The sequence below is a fragment of the Colossoma macropomum genome, unplaced genomic scaffold (genome assembly GCF_904425465.1).
Source record: "Colossoma macropomum unplaced genomic scaffold, Colossoma_macropomum, whole genome shotgun sequence".
NCBI classification, from domain to species: domain Eukaryota; kingdom Metazoa; phylum Chordata; class Actinopteri; order Characiformes; family Serrasalmidae; genus Colossoma; species Colossoma macropomum.
The window spans coordinates 21,532,603-21,559,078 of NW_023494795.1; the positions used below are offsets into that span (position 1 = coordinate 21,532,603).

The 26,476-nt window shown below is 37.9% G+C and overlaps 1 protein-coding gene across 3 annotated transcripts; it reads right to left on the reverse strand.

Moving 5' to 3' along the window:
- Positions 1 to 1,241: 1,241 nt before the first annotated feature.
- Positions 1,242 to 26,147, reverse strand: pak6b (p21 protein (Cdc42/Rac)-activated kinase 6b). 3 transcript variants are annotated; one of them, XM_036581833.1, is made up of 12 exons: positions 25,904 to 26,147; positions 23,194 to 23,394; positions 22,974 to 23,066; positions 19,559 to 19,652; positions 12,241 to 12,456; positions 10,287 to 10,928; positions 7,579 to 8,055; positions 6,690 to 6,823; positions 4,979 to 5,105; positions 3,908 to 4,033; positions 2,894 to 3,028; positions 1,298 to 1,882 (listed from the first exon to the last, which is right to left on the reverse strand). In XM_036581833.1, the coding sequence occupies exons 5-12, from the start codon at positions 12,445 to 12,447 to the stop codon at positions 1,715 to 1,717; spliced, it is 2,016 nt and encodes a 671-aa protein (XP_036437726.1). In that variant the 5' UTR covers positions 12,448 to 12,456; positions 19,559 to 19,652; positions 22,974 to 23,066; positions 23,194 to 23,394; positions 25,904 to 26,147; the 3' UTR covers positions 1,298 to 1,714. The 3 variants fall into 3 exon arrangements, with proteins under 3 accessions (XP_036437724.1, XP_036437726.1, XP_036437725.1); XM_036581832.1 differs by having other exon boundaries at positions 22,974 to 23,070; XM_036581831.1 differs by lacking the exons at positions 19,559 to 19,652; positions 22,974 to 23,066; positions 23,194 to 23,394; positions 25,904 to 26,147 and having other exon boundaries at positions 1,242 to 1,882; positions 12,241 to 12,929.
- Positions 26,148 to 26,476: the final 329 nt, after the last annotated feature.

Here is a 26,476-nt window from a genome sequence, read left to right on the forward strand (position 1 = left end):
TATTTATGTATAAGCTTTACAGAATGAAACCTTTGATTTCCAACCCAATTGCCCATTGCATTCTTGAATCCACAAAGGGCCTTTTGGAAAATTCAGATAAGACAGTGTTGCCTTATCAGCTCTTTGTAAAGGGCTAAATGTACAGACAGTGTTTCTTGCTTGTAAGTTTTGCTATGCCTTATGCATACAGGACCAGTTTATCTTTCTCAATGGTGTATGATTCAACAGTAATAACAATAACTTAAGTTTACCGCTAAAAGTAGGTTAAGGGAAATATTTAACTGTAATTAACTGAATGCTCCCAAGACTACATTCTACAGTGTGTAAAAAGAAAAAAAAACAAGCTTGTTTGCTCAAAATGCCTCCAGGAAGCTGTGAGTGATTTAATAGAACATTCTTTAAATAGAACGAATGAGCAGACGTAATTACAAACCACTCCACTGGGTATATGGTCATATGTATTACACGTGTCTCAAGATCAGTTTCAAATAAATACATGCCATTTTACTAGAACACTATTTTAGTTTTAAAGTAAAAACTGAAACCAGATCATTACCAAGACAGAATAAGAAAATTGTACAATTAAGGTTTAATAGAAAATGGTAACACTTTACAATGAAAGGTACATGAAATAGTATTAATCATTCTTTCATACATATAATGTATCAGGAGTCATCATGAATATGCATATGGTGTGAAAACCATGTTTCTTGCATGCCTTAAGGCAGTAACAATATAATAACTAATGTAATAATTACAGTCATATGCAAAAGTTTGAACACCCATAGTCAATTCTGTTTTGTTGATTTTTGAAGTGAAGTGTGGTCTCTAAAGAAGGTCTTTACTTATTTTCAAAACAAAACATATAACGTGACCAGGGTGCCTAAAATGTTTGCATTAAACTGTAAGGTACCAATATTATCAGTTGAGTTATTCTTGGTGTTCGTACAAGTCTTCAAGGTTGTCAACACCTACATGTTGGAAAGACTGAATGAAGAGCCACAACCTCATATAACAAGAATTTTCAGTTCTATGGTTAGCATGCAAGAGACTATACACCACATGTATAAACTAATGATTCCTCACTCATGATGTAATGCATGAATAATGCTATTGAATGTATCCTAAGTGTAAAGTGTTACTGAAAATTTATTAATTGCTGAATATATTGTGAAATCAGTGTAACAGACAGTACTATGTACAACTGAGCTGTACATAGTAGTAATTTACTCTTGGTGAAAATAAAATACGTTCCATTAACTGGTTATAAACATACACAATAGTACACAAATAGAGTGAAATGAGACATTAAGCTTCAATTTTTATTTATTTTATCAAACAGAAAATCCTGTACAATGACGGCATGTCTTAACTGAGATATTTATTTGCTTATTTTTTTATTCATACTTACAAAACTAAATTCCAAAATCTGGAATTTAACTTTAATGAACTGTTGCAAAAAACAGGCAGTGGTTCCAGTGAATCATGTAGACAATATCAAAAAAAGGTGAATCTGTGGTACTCCAGGACCATTATTGGGAACCACTGACATACATAAAGTATATACATAAAAAATATGGTGGAGTTGGAGATCACTGCAAGCAGAAGCACTTCACAATCCAGTGTGAATGCAGTATGTCACAGAAGACATGTGCAGCAGGGAAGTCAGTTTATAGTGTTCCAAATAAACCTCCATTATTTGAGCTTGAACTGCTCAACAGAAAGACATGCGTTTCCGGTACTGCTCCACCAGCGGCACCAGGCAGCGCGGGGAGCCACTCTGCAGCAAGAAAGGGTGCTTAAGCAGGTCACTGGCACTCGCTCTCTGCAGAGGGTCCCTGGTCAGCATGGAGTCCAAAAAGTCCCTCAGCACTGGTGAGATCTGTTGAGGAGCGGAAAAAAAGATTCATGATCATGACTACAACTACACAACAACAAACAGCTCCCAATATTATAGATTCAAGTGTTACACAAATGAAATAGTCTGCCCTCTAGTGCCCGAATTATTAGCACTCCTGGTATATGAGTTTAAACAAGGGGGAACACTTTACTTGAACACTGCTACACTACACTGATATAACCAATCCATAAACATGTCATGGCATATGTTGTCATGATAAGAGTGTCATGTTATCATTACCAGCAATTGTCGCAACAGAGGTGGCTAACCAAAGTTCACAGAAAAATTCTGCATGTGACATAAGCTGCCATGACATCAAACATCATAGCATCTTTAATGACATTTATCTATATTGGTATCTATATTACTGAACAAAATCTGTCATGGCAGCTCATGACAGCACATGACATCTGCAATGACACGTTTATGACATTGTTATGTCAAAGTTATGTAGCAAGGTTCAAGTGAAGTGTCACCAAAAAAGAATGAAATAAATGTCTTTGTTTTTGTTGTTTACTTTAAACTATATTTTGACAGTAAGGCAAGCTTTTTTTTTCTTAAATGAAACAAATAAATAACTGAATTATGTGACGCATTAGATGACATTGCATCTTACTAAGACAGATAAAGACAGTATCAAGAGGCTGAACTCACTTCTTTTACCTAATTACAATAATTACTTTATACATATCTATATGATAGTATCCAAGTGTCTAAATAAATGTTCATAATATGTTGGTAAATTGGTGAATTGTTCCTTGTTTCACATGCTTTAGCAGACATGATTCATAGGTTTTTTTTACCTGATTATGACAATTCAAGAGGCAAGTCTTTGTTTTATTTTTCTGTTTTGAATGTGTATCACATAAATTTCTTTCAAAATGTGACTGTTCTACATGTGATAATATATACAGCTGTTTCTACTACACAGATTTTGAAAAAGCTTTATAAAAGTTATAGAAAAAGGGTTTGCTTGTGTTCTTCCAGTCTTGCCTTGCTTGAGTTCCTGACAGAAGGTGCTGGTTCATCTCTTAACCTCTTCATAGCAGCTACTGGTGTGTCACTGAAATAAGGAGGCTCCCCATCCACCATCTCCACCACCATAATGCCCAGAGACCACACATCCACCTGCAAATACAACTACATTAAACCTCTAAAACAGCCAGAGTTTCTCTTTAGTCTAGCTTTAATCTCCCTTTCACCCTTTTTAAAATACATACACATGCTAAACTATGAAGAAGCACATTCTTAAAGAAAGGGGTGACTAGTAAGTGCCGGTACACCCCTCCGCTCTTCAACCCAGGGCAGAAAATAACTCTGGAGATAAGAGATAAGGATTATCAGTGGGTGTCAAAGCATAGTGCCCAGGCCTTGATTTAATAATAGTCACCGACAGTAAAGCTGCAGATGACCTGACAAGGCAGCTTTTTGTCCTCCCTAAAAAAGCTGCGTAAGAGCTGCTAATATACATTACACTACATGTTCAAAGGTGGCAGACACCTGCTCATCCAATGTTTTGTCTAAATTAAAGGGGAGTTAGTACCCCTTTACTGTAGTAACAGCCTCTGGGAAGGCTTTACACTAGATGTTTAAACATTGCTATGAAGATTTCATTGCATTCAGCATTTATGGTGTCAGGATAGTTCGGACATCACTAAATAGTTCTGAACCACCAGTTCTAGCACTAGCTCAGAAGCTTTATACCCCGCTAACTGATGCCTGCCATTGGGCATGGTGACAGTAGGCTCATGTGCTGCCACTCAAGAGCATCCCATTCTATTGGCAAAACCTTTCTATGGAAATTATACAAACTGTGTATGCGCTATTGAACACCTGTGTCAGCAATGGGTGCACCTTATAGTAGTTAAATGTGTGAAGACCCATCTGGACACATCTGGAAAATATAGTGCATCTAAATATTATCATTTAATGGCCCCAACTTCAGGCAATATAAAGACATGGAGAAATAGAGCCACTCCAGAATCAGGCCTTACTACTTTGTTTTACCTCTGTTCCATAGGGGGTTTTGGAAATGACCTCTGGAGCCATCCAATATGGAGTTCCGACCAAAGACTTCCTCTTTGGGATGTCTTTGCTGATCTGAGCACAGAATCCAAAGTCTGACAACTTGATCTGGAAGGAAGAGAATACATTCTAGCTTCTTTGCTCTTCTTTAATTTAAAAAAGTTTGGTTGTTAACAAACCACCAGGTAGATGTTCAATAGATTTAATATAATCAAATATCATTTAAAGTCAGCATGTATTTACCGATAAAATCATTTGGAAAAAAGAACACAGTAGAATTCATAAAGTGCCATTTGAAAGCCATGTTGTGTTAACATACGAAATACTTCTGTGTTTCTGGGATCATATGTTGCTGACTTGCTTTGTGCTGTCAGTGGTGCTTTCACTGCATTTACTGCTGAACTTCAACCATATTATGTCACACAGATAAACTGTGTTTACTCTCCGTAAGACGTCATTGGCAGAGTGAATCTCATTCCTCCCTCTCTATGAATCTCCTATATGCTGTAATCTCACTTTTCAAATGCAGACTATGGCTGGTATTGAGAGTCTGTACAAGTTTGTGATCCTGTGGCCATAAGTTTTGCCCGCCAACCAGCAATGTGTGCACATCATAGGCACCATTATTTATAGCAGCGAGCCACTTATGACATCAGGTGATGTCTCAGATATGAAGTAGTATCACTCCTTCAGCCTCCATTCATAACCTTTCTCAATTCTAACTCTCAATAAACTGAGCACCACACCATGGTGTCAAAGGCTGATAATCTGCACAGAAACCGGCTAAGCCAGCATGCTGTGAGTCATGCTACAAACAACACTTGCTTAAATCAGTGTATTCTGTTGAGACCAGTGAGTGTCTTAAATGCAAGCCCTGCCCACACAGCCAGTGTCCTAATGAATGAATGAACGAATGAATTCACTGTGTTCCACTTCAACCAGGCTGACAAAATAAAATAAACCAATAAAATGGCAAAATTCTCATTCAGAAATCAATGCTGTTTATGGAATGCTGATAAAAACATACAGCTATTGCAGTAAAATAACACTTACTCTTCCATCCAGTGTCAGCAGTATGGAGTCACTCTTGATATCTCTGTGGATGACACCCTGTGCATGGAGATAGGCCAGAGCCTGTAACACCGCTTCACAGACTGTAGCTATCTGCTCCTCTGTCAGCCTGCATGGACACACACACACACACACACACACACACACACATGCACACACATGCACCAGATATATAGTGGTCAACAAGCTGCTGGAACACTGGTTCCCTGCATAAAACACTCCAGGCAGTGGCCAAACTGATAAGGAGGCCAGTGAGGTGGTGGTAAAAAACTGTGAGTACAATTGTATGCAAAAGTTTGGGTACCCCCAGTCAAACTACATGTTTTGTTGATTTTTTTTAAATGAAAAGAAGTTAACACATCCTCCACAGAGCACACTTCTGTACATTTTAACGCACAATTACTGTTATTTGTTGAATTTTATGTAATGGAAAAAAGAAAATAAAACACAAAATGCAATCCCAGCTGACATTGTGGCATATTTTATATTTTAAGTTTTATTTTTTTTTGAACATGTTAAAATCTGCAAATAAATAATACATTGCAGAAAAATGCCATATTTAAGTTTGTTCCTTGAAGAGAATGTTTTAACTTATTTTCACTTAGCAAATCAACAAAACATGTAATTTGGCTGGGGATGTTCAAACCTTTGTATACGAATGTCTACTTTTTTGGGTTATAAGTGGCATCTGACTAGTGTGTATGTGGTGTTTCACCGCACGGATGGGTTAGATTGTGGAGGTGACATTTCCCCATTGTGGGACTAATAAGGGTCAATTAATCTAATCTAAATGAATATAAAGCAAACCTTTGACAAACTCACAGTGACTGTTGTGCTTTGTGGATTTTATTGCAACCTGCTGTGTGACTTTGAAATTCAACTACAATTAAAATATTAATTGTAGTATGTGATATAATGACATTAATCCAAAGGGGATGGAAAGAGGGGATGGCAGTTTTATAAAGTGGATGGTTATTATCTTTTTTTGATCAAGTGGACGTCCCTTTGTTTTCCCCCTTAAATCAATCCCTGACTTTAGAGGATCCAATACTTTTTTGGGATTTTTTTTCCACCCAACAAATCTGAGTAACAACACTTACTGAGCCTTTCGTGAGCTGATTCAGGTATTATACAGAGAAAATGAAAAATATGCAGTTGGCATGCTTATAACTACTGTTATGTATAGAATGTCCCTTGATATTGTCCTTGGGAATGTTGTTCATCCGAGTCATCAGTCAGGTGAAGATGTGAATGAGAATGAGTGTCTGAACTGAACGTTTAAAATGATTAAGCTGTGTATTTCTGTGTAAACATGTATCTTGGTTTTCTGTTTAGCCCAGTTTTGGTAACCAAAAGTTTAAAACTGCAGTCTTACATTCCTTGGGACAGGACCATGCCACTGATGATCAATTACCTCCATTATCTTAAAGTAGTCTTAGTTAGAAAAGAGGTGTTCTGGTTCAAATCTCAGTTGTAAAATGTGTTGTCTGACACAATAGGCTGCATTATAATTTACATAGAAAGGTCTCTCTCTTCTCTGATGTACTAATCAAATTCAAATCAAATAATCTATTAATCAAAACATACTGCAGAGATGTTTTAGAGGTATTATGCTCTTAATTTAGAAATTCTGACAACCTAAATAAGCTACACATGGTCTTAAAACATCATGCATCATTCTTGGTTCTCTCACCTGGTTTCAGATACTATGTTGGTTAATGCACCACCCTGCAGGTACTCCATTATGACCCAGAGCTCCTCCTCCACTAGAGCACTCTTATACATCTCCACTACATTCTTGTGCCTGTAGTCCCGCATGATGACCACCTAAGCATTTAAGAAATTGGAAATTCACATCTATATGTTTGTCCATAATTTATTCACAGGTAATTCTGTACTCAGAGACTTCATGTCCAACATCTACATTTAGTATAGTAAGGAAACATACCACAGGGCACAGTTCTGATTGGTCTGAAGTGAAGAAAAAGTGCTGCAACTTTTCAGCCATGTGGTTTGAACGTATGAATCAAATGAATTTTAAAATTATGGACCAATATGGACATTAATGGGCTAAACCAGTCATTTAAGAGACAGGTGACTGGCAGTACACTGAAAAATGTAATGCATAAAATTTACGTGGTTCAAAACAGACCAATAAGAAAGGTCCAAAATTTCTTGGTAAATAAAAACTTGTTGTGTTACCATTAATGTAAATTAGCATTAGTAGCAGTAGTAATCCAAGGTTTTGTTACAAGAGTGACAAAAACAAAACCTTGAAACTCCTTGAAACAAAATATTAACTCAAGTCAATGTAATAAGATTTTTTTCAAGTAATTTGTGACCACTTGTATTGGTCCATTCATCGTGATTTAATACAGTGCAAAGGGTAACAATTGTTTTCAGATTATGCAAAAAAAAGTAGTGTACAAAGTTTTTTTGTGTGGCAGCGACAACATGCATAAATATATTTTATGCACAATGTTTCAGTTTACTTACGTTTGCAGTAATCGTGTTGATGTAGTATACTTTATGTGGAATAGACTATTGTGTGTTAAGAAAAACTATAATGCAGAACGCCATACTTCATTAAAGAGCAGCTCTCTTCTTTGTTGTTTCCTTAGATCCATCATCTTCACTGCAACCTGTTTCCCACTGTGCTTTTCCCGTGCGATGCAGACGACACCCGTCGAGCCCTCTCCAATCTTCACAAAGTTCTCCAGATATGTGCGGGGGTCTCCCTTGTCCACCACCATTTGCAGAGCAGCCTTAAACTGTGCATGGGTGATCTTGGGCTGCTCACTGATGATGGTGGCTGGTTGAGCAGTCCTCAAGCAGGGAGAGGAGGCTCCGGGCAGGTTGGTGGCAGGAGAGCCAGTAGGGGAGGGCCGAGGCTGGGAGGGACTGTTCTGCATAGGTGGCACTGAGGCTTTGATAGGAGAAAAACCTAATGTATAGCTAGAGGAAGACTGTAGGGGTGGGTGGGAGTGTGTGCCATGCCCTGGTTTTGGGCTGCTGGTGCCATTAGGTTTTGACATGGCTGAGAAACCAAAGGAGTTTGTCTGTAACAGAAAAGAACAAATGACAAGTTTCATCTCTAGCAAAGACAACTGTACCAGTCAGGGAGCTACAGTAAGTAAAACATGTGATGGTGAGGCAATTTTTCATGTTATCAAACATATTCATATATGATATATTCTTAAATCACCTTGACAGATATTTCTTGAGATTCTGTCACAATCTTGACATGGTTTGCACAATATTTCCCCCCATTTAGTCATTACCAATTCCACCCACTAGCTAGGTCTCCCCATCACACAACACTACCAAGGAGGATGAAAGTATTCTTCTTCTGAGACACGTGAAGCTAGTGGGGGGCAATATGGCAAAAAAACATAACATTACAATACTTCAAGATATTTTCATGATACGTGCATCATGACATTTTGTATTTCTGAGGTTTGATAAGTTTGAGCAGGCAAAAAAAGCCCAAGCAGTGTTGCGTTTAAAAAAAGCTCAACATGCTTGGAGAAGAACACTAACTGCTAATTCTGTTACATCAGCTAACAGCCACCCACGCTGGTCAGCTAGCACCATGCTATGTGATGGCATGAAAGGAGGGCCATCTTATCCACCCAGAGAAAGTGAGGACAGTTATGTCCTCGTGGACTCCTAGCCACAGATGGATGTGGCATTGCAAGGGATTCAACTTCAGATTTCTCCACAATAGGGGGAGAGCTGAGCCAATCTGGAGCCCCTTTGACAACATTTTTGCACCATGAAAGTAACTTCTTTCATCATATTCAGGTAAACAATGCACAGTGAGAGCTAGCCAGATTAAAGTACAGCCTCCACATAGTGGGCCTAGTTTGAACAGTGTCACAACAAAGTCTGCCAAAGTAAACAATGAGAGCAGTTCATAGTCCACTTCTCTGCCTTTATTTTTTTTTCAGAACTTTTTATTCACAGAATGAAAACACACTACGTATGTCATATGTTAATAAAAAATGTTTCAATTTAATTGATACTGATATTTGCTTTTGTAGTTTGTGGTCAAGAATAAATTTGCCAGTGTTTGACACAGCCTCTTTCACTAATCACATTTATTTAGATGAATATATACTTGTATTTAGGTTGGAAAGCCAATGTGCTTCAAACAACACAGAATTGCATTAAATTAATTGTGTTTGCAAAAATTTACTAGACTTTTCTAGTGAATGTTACAACTAAGTAGCAGTATGACAATGATTATTATAAATTATTTAGCCAAAATCAAAATGTAGGGATCCACTGAATTTAGATACAGAACGATTTTAACCAATAATGGCTGGTTTTCAAAGACTACAGTGAAGTGCAAAACTACTAATTTGAATGGAAAATAAAAAAAAATGTTGTTTCCTTTGTTCTACAGCACCAGTCAGCACAGACGTGTTCAACAGTTGGAGCTGTAGTAATACAACATTAAAAAAAGGTCGCATGGTTTCTATGAGGGACATTAAAGAAGCAATTTGTAGTCACTGTTCATCTTAAGAAATAAGAGAGGGTACAGCGCTCCAAAACTTCTCCATTATAGTTTTGATACTGACTGAAAACATGACATCCCACTCGATACACAGAATACAGCAAAACAACGGAAGCAGAGAGTCTCCACTAGCACAATACCACCAACTGTAGACACATTTTTAAAATGACAATGCCACAGTGCTGTGTATAACTAAAAAATAATAGACTTTATTGCTTAAATGATCTACTGTTCTCTGTTATCGCTGGATTTTTTATTTACTTTTTTGTAAACTGTTGTTTTATTTTTTTGTAAACTATTTACTGTCAGGTGGGTCTTGTTCTATTGAACCCAGATTTTAACAATGTAAGAGTGTTTTCTTTATTACCTTGTGGGTTTTATGTTTATTCAAAAGCATAAACAAAACTTAAAAAAAAAAAAAATTTCAGTTTTGGTTTTCAGCCAGGCATATCTTGAATTTCAGTTTCGGTATCGGCCAGGAATTTTTATCTTGGTGCTTTTCAAAATGTGTTAAGCTATGCTCTGCACTCCTCTACAACCTTTTAGCAGTGAATCAGATGTTTTCATACAACTGCACAACTGTGAGTCAAACACCTTGAGGCAAGAGCTTGTACAGAGAAATCTGTGGTATGTATGAAAACAATACTAATTTCCCAAAGAACTTCCAGCTATGGTCACTTTCTTACTTCCACTCACAGTTCACAGTGCAGAATATTCTTTAGTGGACAGAAGTTTATACAAGTTCTTTAGAGAATGAAGGAGTGCTCTCACCTTCAAGTCATATGTGGAGTAGGGCCTCCTAGGGGCGTCCACAGAGCCCGCAGGAAGTTCTGGGCTTGGAGTCATCCTTGGATTTGGATTGCTGAGCTTTGACCCTTGGTTTAATGTAGGAGTATTGTAGATGCAGGACACAGGTCTGGGGTTGGTCTTACTGTCTCTCCAAGCCAGAGCAGGCTGGTGAAGCCTTAATCTCTCACTGTGTGAATACTTCTCTGTTTGATCCGCTTCAGGTGAACATAAGATGTCCCTTGGCATGAGCCGAGGCTGCTCACTGGACGTCGTGCTGACTTCGATAATAGATTTGGCTCTTGGTGGCAACCCATTAGGCTGCAGAGTGGCGCTCTTTTTGGCGCCAGGCCGTGGACTTCCACCCTCACTGTATACCTGCCGTGCTCTTTCATGCCAGTCCAGGACAGGCTGTCCATTTGTCTGTCTGTTCTTGTTTAGTTCCTGATACTGATATGTGTCCCCTTCGGGCACCTCACCGAGGCGGCCCATGGACTGCGCTCGTTTCCGTAGCGAAGGGCTGGTCCTCCTGAGCGAATTGGAGCTGGTGACAGAGAGGCGGGTCATTTCAGCAATCGCTGCAGCGATGTAGTCTCCATGTCCAATAAAACTGCCCCGCACAATGGTCTGTATGAAAAATAATAACAGTAAATATTATTATTATTATAGCAGTAGGTTTCATTTATATGGCATCTCTTTTACAACCAAGGTCACTTTAAAACATAGTAAATATAGACAAATATAGACAATGTGGTGCTGTCCTAGATGGTTACTAAGGTGTTGCTAGGTTATTGTTAAGGTGATTCAAGGCTGTTACCATGATATCCCAGGTGGCTGCTATGGTGTTGCTAGGCTGTTGCTATGGCATTCAAGGCAGTTGCTAAGGTGCTGCTAGGCAGTTGCTATGTTTTCCCAGATGGTTGCTAAGGTGCTGTTATGCCATTGTTTTTGTACACAGTAGCTATCAAACTAAATTTTGGAGCTTTCTTTTAAGCTGTGCAACTACCAGACTGACACATGGAGGCATGAGCTGGTTCAGGAAATACTTCTATGTCATGCATCAAAACAATGCTGCCAAATTCCCCAATGAAATTCAACTATGTGTGTTCAGACACCGCTCAGACCAGATTTCATTTGAGCACAGAGAAAAGTTGCCTTTCAGGTTTGCCCATTTATTCTGTGCTAAAAAACTCCAGATTTTGCATAAGCATTTACAGTCCTAATTATGAATTTCCCTAGGCTATTGTGTAAATTTTGTTCATGTATTTCAGGATAATCTATCAAATGGTACGAATAAAGAGTGCTTATCTAGTCAGCCAGTAAGAGATACAATATAAAACATAAAGTGAATTCAATTCAAATGAAAATCTGAGGTGTTGCTACAGATAAAGTGGGTGATTTGCATGAATGTGTAAAAAATGCACTTAGAACAGAACAGAAGAAAAAAGAACAGGAGGAGACAGACCAAGGTGACAAACAACACCTGCTACACTTTTGTTATAAGATACATACACTGTGTGCCCAAAAGTCTCCTGATACCCTTCCTATTTAGTGAATTTATCTACTTTAAGGTTCACCTATTGCTGACACAGGCATTCAACCGTGCACAAACAGTTCATAAAATCTCAATAGAAAAGCACTGCCAATAGAATGGGATGGCCTGGAGGAGACACACATGAGCCTAAGGTCACTATGTCCATTGCCAAGTGTCTGACAGAGAGGTATAAAGCCCCCCAGCACTGGGCTGTGAAGCAGTGGAACTGTGTTCTCTGGAGTGATAGAGCTCCATCCACTATCTTTGGGATCCAAAACTAATCATCCAACATCAGTACCTCACTAATGAGGTCAGGTGTACATCTGGTGTAAATCCTTTAAACATAAACAGATAAAATAAACAGATAACAGATAAAATGACAAAGACAGGACATTTTTGCTGTACCTTCTCTTGCTTGAGCCGCACAGGTGTGACGGTGGAGGGATCTACCACAGGCTTGGGTCTCCTCAGTGTTTCTATGACACTCTGCCACTGAGGTGGTAGTCCTACATAGCAGCCCCGTACAGCGTCAAACGACGTGTGCACCCGGTGCTCAAAGTTCTTGGGTGCAGAGATCTCTATCTTCCTCTTCTTCTTCTTCCTCTGGAACATTCTGAGGGCCTGAGGGAAACAGCAGTGAAGCGCATTATGGTGGGGCACCTTCATCTTCTCCAGCCAAGGCATGAGGACGCAGCCACAGCGCTTTAAAAACCCCAACGACACAGTCACTACTTCCTTTCAAAACAGAAGTGGGGAAAAAAAATTCAGATGACTCCAGTAGGCTGAGCACAAAACAAACTACGCCACCAGGTAAGCCTGACTACACATATTCTTCTCCAGAGAGGTGAGACAGGAAGGGGGGTGGAGAGAATATTAACACACAGTCAGCAGAAGACACACCCCTTCCATGCAAGGGAACAAAACTACAGTAGAGTTATTTAAGCGCTTAGCTTATCTCCATGTCCATCTAGACACGCACTCTTCTTCGGCTCAGCAAAGCAATAAACGGCATGTCCTCCAGATCTGCATATTTAATCTTAGGATCTCTAGCACTCACCGCCTCACCCCCCACCAGTTATTAGAGATTGAAGCTTAAAACTAGACAAAGCAATAGCAAAGCAAAAACTGATATGCCATCCAGATGGACATATTTTAAAGGTTCTTCAGCACTAAACTTAACTGTCATTCGCACAACAGTGTGAGTCTGCAGTTCTTTCCAGCTTTAGGCTGGAGGTTAAAACAGCAGCATCAATGTTCATTCGACAAGTTCAATGAGTTAGTTTTAAGCGGGGCTTATTGAACAAAGCAGGTCAAGTAAGCACAGGCTGCCTGTCCTCATTTCCCTTTTACCAAAATGCTTTTACCGCTGGACCAGACTGCCACTGATGGAACAATTAGGCCTGCCATGACCCTGGATGAATGCTAACAAAGATAGGCTGCCCTCTGTCTGCTATTGGGGAATCAATCACCCACCACAGGAACGAGCTTAGTTGTAGTGTTAACCTATTTGTGTCCAAATGCTTCCTGTGATGTGATGCAGATTGATGTACAGCTAGTAACCTATTACACAGGATGAACATTTATTTCCTCTACATCTACAAAACTTTGTGCATCTTTAACACTAGAATACATTAAATGAGTCATATTGCCCTGATAGAGTGTGATCTTAAAAAGATCAGTTAATTGTCTGATATTCCATGTATTTCTTAAAAAATGTTTTTTTTTGTTTGTGAGCCTCAAAAATATCATTCCCATATTTCCTGGTCAAATGTTATAAAAAAAATAACATTTTTATATCACTACTTAAAGTCCTTGCAAATGGGGTCAGAATGACCCCAAATGCAATCCCTAAAGAATTTTGACTCACCTTGGAATTTTTTTTTTGACATTTTATCAAGAAGAAAAGTTTATTTCTTGACTTTTCATGATCAACCAAAAATTGCTGTGACATTTTTATATGACTACTAGTATTTGTAAAAGGGTCAATTCATTTACCAAGTGAGTTTGTTCTAAATTAACAGCGTTTTTATCATTATTTTCTATCTTTGTAAAAATTCAATTTCTAAGAACATTTCATCACTTGATTGGCCTCTTCCATTCATAACTCATTTTGACAATTGCTGTTCGGAATTTGTTTCAAACATTGGTTGTCATAACTAATACTCAACTGCTAACTTGCTTCAAGCATTGACTTGTTGTTGATATGATAGTGTAAGGTACATTTTGTCTTTAAGTAATATATTGTTTATCTCAGAAAACATGACTTTGAATCATATAGATATTCAGATATTCTAAATCAGCCAGCTAGCCAACAACTTACACCAGTTAATATTTAGCTAACTAGCGAAATTTATTAAGTTAGCTAGCTAACACTAGCTAGCTAGTTAATTTTGCGTGTTACTTCTACTGCATTACTGTTTGACATTATTGAGAAAACATTAAACAAATGAAAATAAACTAATGTTGATTTTCCATAAGTCAATAATAATAAGTCACTCAGTCTGGTTCCTTTTTGCTGAGTCAGTTGATGAAATGTTCTAAAACATTTAAAGAGTATTGAATTTCATCTTTCTTTACTGTATATGTACATCTGCTCAAATAAACATGATTGAAACATTACAACATCTGTGTATCATCAAAATCTTATTGTTATCACATTATTTCATTAAGATGAAGGTAAAGATAAACAGGATACCTTTTCTGAAAACACTTTACTTTGATAGTTCACTTTAGATGCTTTGTAGATACTTAATTTACTTTTAAGTTACATTCAACTAAATATCTACCAAATTCACTATAATTTTCCTTAACTGTAAGCCTGGCTCTAATCCTAACCCTAACCTTAACCTCAACCCAAAACCTAAACCCAACCCTCACCCTGACCCTAGCCTTAACCCTTGCCCAAATCCTAACCCTAACCCCACCACTTTTTAGAATCAACAGATAGTTTGTCAAAAATTTGAACATCTGCAGATAATCAATAGGGGACTGTAATGGACTATTCAAATCACATGAGACACTTTTTCTAATGAAAACCATTGATACCAATACAGGTCATTTACACATGGGTGCAGGGTTTTTGAGTCAAACATTATAGGGTTAAAAAGCTGTATAACACTTAGAAAAGTTTAGCTGCACTAAAATTAATTATATTGTATCAAGTGAAAATATTGGCGGCACGGTGGCGCAGTTGGTAGCGCTGTCGCCTCACAGCAAGAATGGCCTGGGTTTGATTCCCGGCCGGGCGACCAGGGTCATTTCTGTGTGGAGTTTGCCTGTTCTCCCCGTGTCTGCGTGGGTTTCCTCCGGGTACTCCGGTTTCCTCCCACAGTCCAAAAACATGCAGTCAGGCTGATTGGACATGCTAAATTGCCCCTAGGTGTGAGTGTGTGTGTGAATGTGTATGTCTGTCTATCTGCCCTGCGATGGACTGGCGACCTGTCCAGGGTGTATCCTGCCTTCCACCCAATGACAGCTGGGATAGGCTCCAGCACCCCACCGTGACCCAGAAGGATAAGCGGTTTAGATGATGGATGGATGGAAGTGAAAATATCTTAAATCTAGTCAATATATCTAATATTTCTCATTTTGAGATGTTTGAGATACAAAAATCAAAAGGTTATTCAACTTATTTCCAGGTGTTGTTCACTTATGTGTTTAAATGTTTACAAGACAAAACTGGTAAAATTATTCAGACAGTTTTTCTAGGTAAAAAAGTAAAAAAAAATCCATACAATTCCTTGATTATATAATATTCTTACTGCAATTTTAAAATGAAAATTATTAGATACAGTGAGGTCCAAAAGACCAAGACTGCGAGTAAAAATGTTTCTTTTTTGCATTCCTTTCTTATGTAATATCTTTACAAATTATATTATCAGCATAACAAGTCATGCTGTCATGAACTCCATAAGTTTGTGCAAAAGCCTCTGATGAGTAGATCAAATCCACCTTAGAGTCATCTCGACACAAGCTTCAGTGATAGAGATAAGACTCCAAAAAAAAAAACCCAAAAAAGACATTTTTTGTACAAAGGCCTTAACATGGTCAATATCACAAATATGCTGAACTTTCCTTACCACAATATCATTTATTGCAGTGTGTATATAGTCAAAAAACAGTTATTTGTGCTTAACATGACCTGCTTTTGTTGACATGATTAAAGAAGAGATTAGGAAGAACCACTTCTGCATAAATTGCTTTTACCTACCAAATGTCAGACTTAATCAGATACTTAAATGAAAGACGATCAAGAACTTGAACCAACCCATAATGGCTTATATGATCTAATAAATGCTATCACACCTAAAAAAGTCTTCTTCTGCTTTTGAAATTGATCATGAAAACACATCAATAAAAATGATTTCTAGATAATTAGAAGTCATTTTCATCAGATTACTGTTTCAGACAGTAGCTACCATTTGAAGGCTGTGAAAATAAACTGGAAACAACCTACAAAAAAGTGTGCATCTATGTTTAGAACTTATCGAGTACATTTTTGGGTGTGGGTGCTTCTATAAACAGTGCAGTATTATCTAAAATAAAGGCAGAAACATAAAACTACATTTGACAGCAGGGTATGATAACACGTGTATACACTGTGTCCATACATGAATAATATCTCCAGGCTGTATCCTTGTTTAAGTAGGCCAATCAATATTTACTCACAAGTGAACATTAAACAGTGCGTAATAGGCCTACGCAATACAGATGCAATAGAGCTGTTAACTGAGATAAGAGATCACAGCAGTTCACAGGATACTAGTTTGATACATTGGCATTTAGAAGTTTGTGACCACTTGTTATATTAATAATTGCTGTTATATTGTACAATTCTAACTTATGCAGTGTGCATTGCAATTCTATCTTAAGCAGTGTGGAAATGATAAATAATATACTGTACTTATTTATTTGTTTATAGATTGTAATTTCTTAACTGTCTGAGATTTGGCCACCACATTTTAAATACAGAGCATGGATGTTACTTTTATTATAACCTAATTCTCATACACAGCATTCTGGACCCATCTGTCATTCACAGCTTCCTACTACTTAGATAGTGTAAAGTGATGTGTGAAGTTGTAGAGTAGTAGCATCACAATAGAACAACTGCATATAATTATTTGCAGCATTTTTTTTTTTTTATTGAAAATAGTGATCCCAAACTTTTGAACTGTAATTCCAAACTTTCAAATGCTAGTGTTCTACAAATTTTCTTTATTCTTTCCTTCTAATCTTCAATGTGTACTCAGTATTATTTAAAGTGACATGCCATTTCACATCTCAGTTCTCAAGTTCAATTGAATTGAATTTAGGCAACAAACAGTTCTTATCACAAATTGTAATAGCCAAGGCCTAATAGCATAAGTGCTCAGTTAAAAATGGATCTACATGTCAGATATTTAGACTTCATGTGATTATTGTCATAAATGATTTGCAGAAACTGAATAGGCTTTATTATCCAATGTGCTATGGTAAAGCATTTAGTCGTTTCTTAATTTCTGAAAAAGCTTAGCTGCCATACCATACTTACATACAATAAATAAATTTGACAGAAATAATAACATATTTGGTTATAACCGCCAAATAACATTTGCAGACGAAATAACACAGGATATGCTGCTTGCTTAATCAAGAATAGTAATCTTTGAAAGCAAAGAGTATCTACTACTCTATGGACAATTTTTCCAAATTAGTTTTAAACCTATTTAGACCTATTTAAAAAACAATTAAGTATTCAGACCATAGATATTTACAAGGATTATATTATGGTCTATTTAAACCCAAGGCATTAATAGAGACAGTACTAAGCTAAACATACACAAAATCATCATTTATAAGGTACTTTCTACTCAGAGGTGGCTGTCCCAAAACTTAAGCCCTAAATTTCAAAGTTTAAAATTTTATTGTTGTTATTAAAATATCTTGTTGATTTCAAACTAAGTTGAAAGATTTACATTTATCATGAGTTTAATTTAAAAAAAAATGTACTCAAAAAATGCTGTCCCACATTTTCAGGTCACTATTGAAATACAAAGAGTTTTAGTCCATAAGTAGAGGCTTATTTTGGCCACACCCCTGTATTTTAGAGCAGGAAGTGAGACTGCATCCTTGTCCCTCATGGCCACATGGTGAGCAGCTAGATCACATTGTTTAGAAGTAAATATGTCCGAAATGCTGAAAACGTTTTTGTGTTTTAATGAAAAATATTCTGATTTTATGTGTACAACTGTTCAAAGTTGTGTCTGCTAGTCATGTACAGACTGGTGGTTTTAAGTCATGCTCAAAATTAGCTAAAATTGCCACTGCTGAAACAGTCACTACCAAAACTAACACTACAAGTTTTAGAGATGTTTTTATTGTACAGGTAGCGACTAAATGGAGTTTTTTGAACCAGTTCAGTAGAACGATCCATACAGGGCTAAACATTACTTGTTTAATCCTACAACCCTGTACACAGTGGCAGGTTACATTTTACCTCTATAGCCAAAATCGCCCACCCAAATGCACTGAATGCTTACTGTGCTCTGTGTTAGATCTAAAGCAGCTGTAATGTTGTTCCAGCAGTTCCTGATTGGAGCTGTAATTAATGCAGATTCTGAAGGACAGCAAACATTTCTTGAGAAATTCATGGTATAATTATGATTTAAGAAATTTTTTAATTTAAAGTTTTAATGGTTTTTAATGATTTTTCTTTTGGACAAAAATTGGCATCAATTCCTCAAATGTTATGGTGTAATATGTTCTGTTTTTGCTTTCAATATTTTATTTAGTCATTTTCCTAAATTCTGTGTCCTTAAATGCTACACACACACACACACACACACACACACACACACACACACTCTCTATCTAAGCCTCTTATCCTACTGGGTCGCAGTGGGTGCTGGAGTCTATCCCAGCAGTCATTGTGAGGAAGGCAGAAAACACCCTTGACAGGTCATCAGTCCATCACAGGGTAGACATGCAGACATGTAATTATATAACACACATTATAAATAAAATGCATTATTGTTATTATTATTAGTAGTAGTATTATTAGTATTATAAAAATCAGAATGCATTTTGTTGCATATGGCAACAGTACATCTGCAATCTGGAATGCATACAAAATAAGTAAAGTTCTATAAGGCATATTTATTATACAGTCATGTAAAAAAACTTACTGGCCAAGTATGCTTATAACACAAAAAGTATGAATATATTTTTTGTGATAAAAAAATCAGCTTAGAATCTAATATAGCTTCGCACAGTCTCCAATAACAGTGTATTAATTTACTCCAATTGTACGCCCGGCAGACTGCAGTTCCGTTGTCACATGCTGTTTCCATATGGCAATAATTATATAATTTTAGATGAAACCATAAGCATTGAAACTGGATTATTTTATAACACATTTTGTAATTCCAAATAAGTGTTTACAATTTTTTCTCCCTTAAGTTATTGTGTATAAATATCAAATTATACACACACTTTGAGAGGGCTTCAGAAACCAGGCCTCGCCATGAGTGTGTGTTTGTGTGTGAGAAGTACAAACTGCAACAGAAGGCATATGATAAGAAAAAGGTAAACCAATTTACACATAAAGCCTTCAGTTTACCATATGAAAAGAACAGAACATTTATATTGTAGTTAGGCCAGAAAAATCAAGAAAATAATTGTTGCCATATGGCAACACCACACAGTAAAGTGTAAAGCAATGAATAAAGTCATAAAGCCTTACCTGTGTACTTCTATTTGGCCTCAGTAGAAATCTTCTGGTGGATGTTCCTCACTGAGTTCCCATCATCCAGTCCTTACGTCCATGTCAATGAAAGCTGATGATTAAGAGTCCACAAGACAGAGGAGTAAGGGGAGAACTGCACGTCTGCACACTTTTCCTCTTCTCTGTCACTGACACTCTTTTCCAGTGTTTAATCAAAGGGTGTGGTGCAGCATAACATTCACAAACAGCGGGATTTGGTGAGGCCTGATCTAGGAGGATGTGCACATGGTACGTGCTGAAAGAAGGTCAAGAACAATTTCGATTGTCATATTATTAATTATAAGCATATATAATGGAAAGCATCATATTTCAGGGGCTTTAAAGGGAAATTCCACAGATTTTTTAAAATTTCTACATAATTTAGTGGTTGAAATGTAAACAGTAATTCAGAGTGGTTTGATGTGAAGTGGTTCTTTCTAGAGAAACTGACTCAGACTTCTTTACAGTGGTGGTGATGGGAACCAGGGATTGCAATGCCTCAAATGCAAATACAGGCATTTCATTTATCGAAAATGAGCAGCGAACTGTCTTTAGTTTATATGTAATGTTGGTAATAGTAAAATAGTGGTAAATCTGAAAAAATAAGTTTTTTTTGGGGGGTCTTTTTTGCCTTTCCACACCCTGCATGTAACTCTCCACCATGAATGCATTGGAAAAATGAGTTTAAGGCCAAAACCTAATCTCAAAAATATCATAAAACAATGTCTCAAGTATCGGACAGCATTCGTTACCATTTCATATAATAACTTTCTTTGATGTAGCTTTTAGAGGAGTTAAACTCTTTGGACTTCAGGTTCCTATTATCACCATTATGAATAAGTCTGACTCAGTAAGTTACTCTAGAATGGAGAATTTTCACATCAAACCATTCTTTGTTTACATCTTAACTACTGACTTATGCTACTAACTACTGACTTAATACTACAAAAGTTCCTGCACTTTTTGAAAATCATACCTTCGCTGGCGTGACGTTCTTCTCCTCACATTATTTAACAGGATCCAGTAAGAATGCTGTTGTTTTAACCTTGATAAAATTATGTGCTGAGTTTCCCGCAGACTTCACTGAATAATGTACGGTTCGCTGTAACACATGCTGTGACTTGACACATGCTGCCTCGACTCTGAATAAGTAGGCAGATGCCGAACTCAAGAATGACGCCTGACTAGCAAGATGATGTGCTCTAGATAATTAATTTGACTAGTTCCTCTCAGGTCTCACAGCTGAATTGCTGCATGATTCTCTCTCCAGCTGAACAATTGTAATGAGTTGATGTGAGCTTTCAGATGGTGCTGACACGTAAACTGGAGAAACACCCTGGCGTCCTGAAGAATCCACTACACTCCAGAGGCCAAACAGGTTCAGTATCACATTATCTGGGCCATCCCCATCACAAGCTTTGTTTTCTGTAACCGTTGGTAATTCAAGTCCCACAGGACACATAAGAATGAGTTCAGTCCTCAGGCTGTTTGATTATTTCTTGTAGAAAACTTGGTAAGACCTGCAGGTTAGCACTTTCGAAAGAGCTAATAACATTGATTCATTCTGATTATGTTGCTGACATCCTATTGCACAAGGGGAGAACATGTCACAACAGAAATACTGAAAGCTATACAAATGGAAACTAAATCTGCCTAAACCAGAACTGATGTAGTTCCACAAATGCCATGGTAACATATCCAAACCATAATCAGCATCAACCGTTTTGTCATTCATAATGCAGACTGGTATTGTCCACAACACAGAAAGCTGTAAATTAGGCAAGGTTGGGCAGAGTACTGTTACAATAAATAAAAAGTAGCATATTCAGAATTACATATTGATAAGACACATAGAAAAGTCTTTTTTCATAAAAAAATAATTTAAATCATTTAAATAAGGCTCTGAAACTTTTTTTCTCTCTCTCATCACCTGCTTTAATCTATTGCTGATCCCACAATCACCTGAACAGGAGTCCAGTACAACACTGAGGCTAAACTTATCACTTGCAAACATGTCCACTACTGAGGAGATCAGTAGTTTGTTTATCACTCAGAGCTCAGTAACACTGAGATTAATAACATCACATTGGTTTATCAGTCTACTCAGGCTTTAGCAGGACTTCAGTGTTTTTAAAGGTCCTCTTTAGAGTACATCTAACAATCATGTTTGCTACATGCCATGCACTGATTTTAGTATGGTTAATAAACTAGCACTGATGGGTTTTTTTTTATTTATTTAGATTGGATTTGGACAGCGGCGATATTAAATGCCATGTTCACTGCCCAATATATTTATTTCTTACTTTGTTTATTTAACTGTTGTATAAAAAGCAATAGAACACTCGAGGTTGTGTGTTATCGCATATCACATCACGTGATGTTATTTCATGATAACACACTCCCTCTCATGTTCTATTTCTTAGACATCCTAACCCTGAAAGCAGGGATGCAGAATGATATTGGAATTATATCCATATCAGCACATTGCTTTAAAAAAATATCACCATCAAACAGATGTTTAGATTTGACGGATGATGTATTTACAGCAGCAGCAGCACGTTTTTGTGGAGGTAATATAGAAGAAGCTTTAAATGTCAGCCTAAAATGTTCAAGTGAATCACTGTTAGCTTAATGCTATCATACTACTAAAATCCCATAAGGGTGCTAGCAGAAATTAGCATAGAGATGTTTTTTTTTTCCTTGGCATTTATGGCCCAAACTGAAGGCTTGCTCGTAATGGTTCGCCACTGCTTTTTATAAATGCATGTACATCAGTATCAGCACAGGCAGGTATGTACATGTAAAACTCAAAAATTGCCATCATTCCCATGTCAGTGCATCCCTACTGTAAAGTATACAGTAGTGCTCACTACTACTGCTCACTACTGAAAAGCACTTATTGACTGATTCTGTATTCTGTATTATTCTGCTAGTAAACAGCCTGCTTCAGACGAGATTACCTGCTTGGCCAATCAATCCCTTTATGAGCGGGTCTGTTTATGCAGAGAAACTTGTCCAGACAACAGAGCACTATCTGTCACTAAGAGTAATTTGCAGATTAAATCAGTTAAAGCCTCTTCAGGTAGATTTTCAACAGGAGAGGCATTTTCCTGATTCAAGACAGGTCACAACTTCACAGCGCAAACGCAAACAACAAACACAAACCAGTGCCAGATCAAACACTGTAAGGCCTGAATATCTTGAGGTCTTGTGGTCAACAAGAGAGGAAACCTCTTTGGAGACAGCATCGGAATGGCAATCACTAAAGTGCAATCATATTTTTGAGGTACAAACACAACATCCTGAAGCAAAATCAGTTCTATTCTATGTTTCAAAGAGAAGAGTTTGTGAAAGATTGTAGAACAAAGAAAGGATCATGTGCTGAGTCACTAACCTCTCCATATCTTCTGTTCTTCTTCCCATTCTCCTCAGTCCTCAGTCACATGGCCATCATGAAGCTGCCCTCCTTGCCGAAGCTTTCACCAACCTAACTTTTGTCAGAGAAGTTGTCAGAATCCCTTCCCCCTCCTTCAAAGCTACCTTAACTCATTCAGAGAGAGAGGGTGAAAGAGTAAGAGAGAGAGAGAATGAGAGAGAGATTGAGTCTATCTTACCTTTCTGTCTAGGGGTGTAATTGTTGGATATCTTCTTGGAGATAAGACTCAGCAAAAGACGGTCACTTACTCATAGAAAACCTCATGCACCGTATGTCTGTGTCTTGCACTCACTCACTCACTCAGAGCACTGCTAGCTGCTCTAGTCAACATGCACTGCACAGGCCACCACATGTCTGGATGAGCTGGGCGCGTTCTTACCTGGAGGGTGAGTGAGGGTGGTTAAAGCAGTCTCTGTCAGAGCTGATCTCCTATCAGAACAGACCTCTCATGTGTCTGCTGTAATCACGTCTGGTGGAATTATCATAAAACACTCAAACTGTAAACAGGCCTCTGGTATGCATACACTCTTAAAAATAAACCTGCCAGAAAGGCTTCCTTTGGAGCTATGCTAAAGAAGAACCACTTCTGTTCCCTGAAGAACCTTTCAACTGTGTGGTTTCAAGTCACTTTATAAAGAACCATCTGCTGAAAAGATCTTTAGGGAACCAAACGTGGATCTTCTAATCTATGCCACCCTTTTTGGCACCATTATTTTTTTAAGAGTGTAGGGAATACTATTAATGGTCTCAGTTTGAACATATTTAAAGGGGCATTCTGGCCTAAAGCTAGCATTTAATACATTATTTATGTTATGTTGTTCTCTGTAGTGCAGCACTGCACCCCTCAGCCTCAGTGGTTTGAGAAAATTTATGATTTGGTATTGTTTTTGTGTTTTTCATTCATCAGTGTTCTCTCACTACAGTACCCAGCATGCTTTATGGAAATACACCTGGGAATCCCTATGGATGTCAACAAATACTGCTTCCCACTGATTTGGAGGATAACAAATACACTAAATGAATAAAAGTATTGGGACATCTTCACATTACACCTACAGGAGCTTTTATGACATTCCATTCCAAATCCATAGGAATTAATATGGAGTTGGTCCCACTTTTGCAGCTATAACAGCTTCCACTCTTCTGGGACGCTTTCTACAAGATTAAGGAGTGTGTCTGTGGAAATTTTTACCCTTTTATCCAGAAGAGCATTAGGTCAGACACTGGTTTTGGACAAAAAGGGTCTTCCCCAAAACTGTTCCCACAAAGTTGGAAGCATACAAGTGTCCAAAATGTCTTCGTATGCTGAACCATTTAGATTTCTCTTTACTGGAACTAAAGAGGCCAAGACCAACCCCTGAAAAACAACCCCATAGCATTATCTCTCCTCCACCAAACTTTACAGCTGGCACAATGCAGTAAGGCAGGTAACGTTCTTCTGGCATTCACCAAACCCAGGCTCGCCCGTTACACTGCCAGACAGAGAAGCGTGATTTATCACTCCACAGAATACATATCCACTGCTCCAGAGCCCAGTGGCAGCGTCCTTTACACCACTCAATCCGATGCTTAGTATTGTGCTTGGTGATGTAAGGCTTGCATGCAGCTGCTCGGCCATGGAAACCCATGCCATGCAGCTGCTCAGCCATGGAAACCCATGCCATGCAGCTCCCGGCGCACGGTTTTTGTGCTGATGTTAATGCCAGAGAAGGTTTAGAACTCTGCAGTATTGAGTCATCAGAGCGTTGGCAACTTTTATGCACTATATGCTTCAGCATTCGTTGACACACTCTGTAACTTTACATGGTCTGCCACTTTTTGACTGAGTTGCTGTGGTTCCTAAATGCTTCCACTGACTTGTTGCAACTGTAGCATCCTATTACAGTACTACACTCGAGTTCAGTGAGCTCCTTAGAATGACCCATTTCTTCACAAATGTTTCTAAAGGCAGACTGCTTGGCTAGGTGCTCGATTTTATACACCTGTGGCAATAGGACTAAATGAAACATCTGAATTAAATGATTAAGAGTCCCAATACTTTTGTCTATATAGTGCACATCTGTCATGCTAGCTAGCATTAGTGATATAGCACTAATGTGAGTTGGTTGTTAAACTCTTTTCTTTTTTAAGGAAATAATTAAGTTAAAGAATTAGCAGAGCTAGTGCTTTGGTGCAAGACATGGTTAAATTTTTCACTTTGGCCTGAGTGCCCATTTAAAAACAGGAAGCCTCTAGATGCTCCTCAACTTGGATAAGGAATTAATGTTCATTTTACAGGTTAGATTTTTTTGCTATCTTCTAAAGGTCTGATGTAAAAGGGTTAACACCAGAATCTATTTTACCATTCCTTGATTGCTCTCCAGTTGCAAAAAGGGACAGATTATGGAGTTGGATCCATCAAATTGTTCACAAACTACTGGATGTTGATGGGTTTTTATTACTTCACTTGATCTTGCTAATTATATTATTGTGCTTCTCTAAAGCTGGGCTGGTCATTTCTTTTTCATTTAGAGAAGTTTGGCACTTTTGCCAGTCCTTTTGTGATTCATAAGAAATTCCAATACATCCTTTATTTCCCTTTTTTCAAATCCACTGTGGCACTTACGACACACCCTGGAGCCACGTTGTGCTTGACTTAATCCAACGATCTGCACAGACATGTACAGTTAACACAGCAAGCCTCACTACCCAAACTGCCCAGCAGATATTATTTTCTCCTGAAGTAGACCTTCTATAATAATTTACCTGAACATACACAATCCATAGACTAAAGTTCAAGGTTCAGTTAAGCTAAACCAGAAGGCATGTCTACAAGACTTTGGATTCAACTGCAGCTCTTTCACACCAGCTTTAAAGAACACGTTTAAAAGAGATAATCAGCCACTTACAGGTTGGATCCCAAATTCACAGGGGAGACACTTTCTATTCATAGAAACCTTGAGATTGTTGCCATACATTCCAGACTTGTGACTTGGTTTGGGGTGGAGTAAGAAGGTGTGACTGCTTGGTCACCAAGTGATCATATTCCAGCAGCTCCTTTTCACTGTTTTCGAAGGGCAACAAACCATTTTACTAGCAAATGAGGAGTCTGGGTAACAGCAAACATTAACTCGCTCACCGTGAGACACACCACCTGCAATCTTAGCTGCCTCTAGGCTGACTTTATAAGTGCAGCTTGCAGAAACTACTCAAACATAAATCTGCTTCGACAGCATATTCATCAAAGCAGACACCATGGCCAGACACCTTTCAAAAAATAAACCTTCTCTAGAGTTTCACCAAAAGGAAATTTTACAGATTTGTCAAAATTTCAGCTTAATTAAATGGTTAAGATATAACTGAATCGTTCAGACTGGTTTGAAATGAAATGCTCCTTTATAGAGAAACATACTGAGTTACAATGGTTTACAGCCAGAACGGTTCACAGTCAAATGCCCGAGACATTGTTTTACGATAGTATC

Bases quoted from the DNA above. Each gene is read 5' to 3' on its own strand.
- pak6b (XM_036581831.1), bottom strand. From the start codon at position 12,519: ATGCCTTGGCTGGAGAAGATGAAGGTGCCCCACCATAATGCGCTTCAC. The intron at 10,929-12,240 runs GTACAGCAAAAA...TTTTTCATACAG, and splicing joins TGCGGCTCAAGCAAGAGAAG to ACCATTGTGCGGGGCAGTTT. The intron at 3,029-3,907 runs GTAAAACAAAGT...TTGTATTTGCAG, and splicing joins AAACCCCCTATGGAACAGAG to GTGGATGTGTGGTCTCTGGG.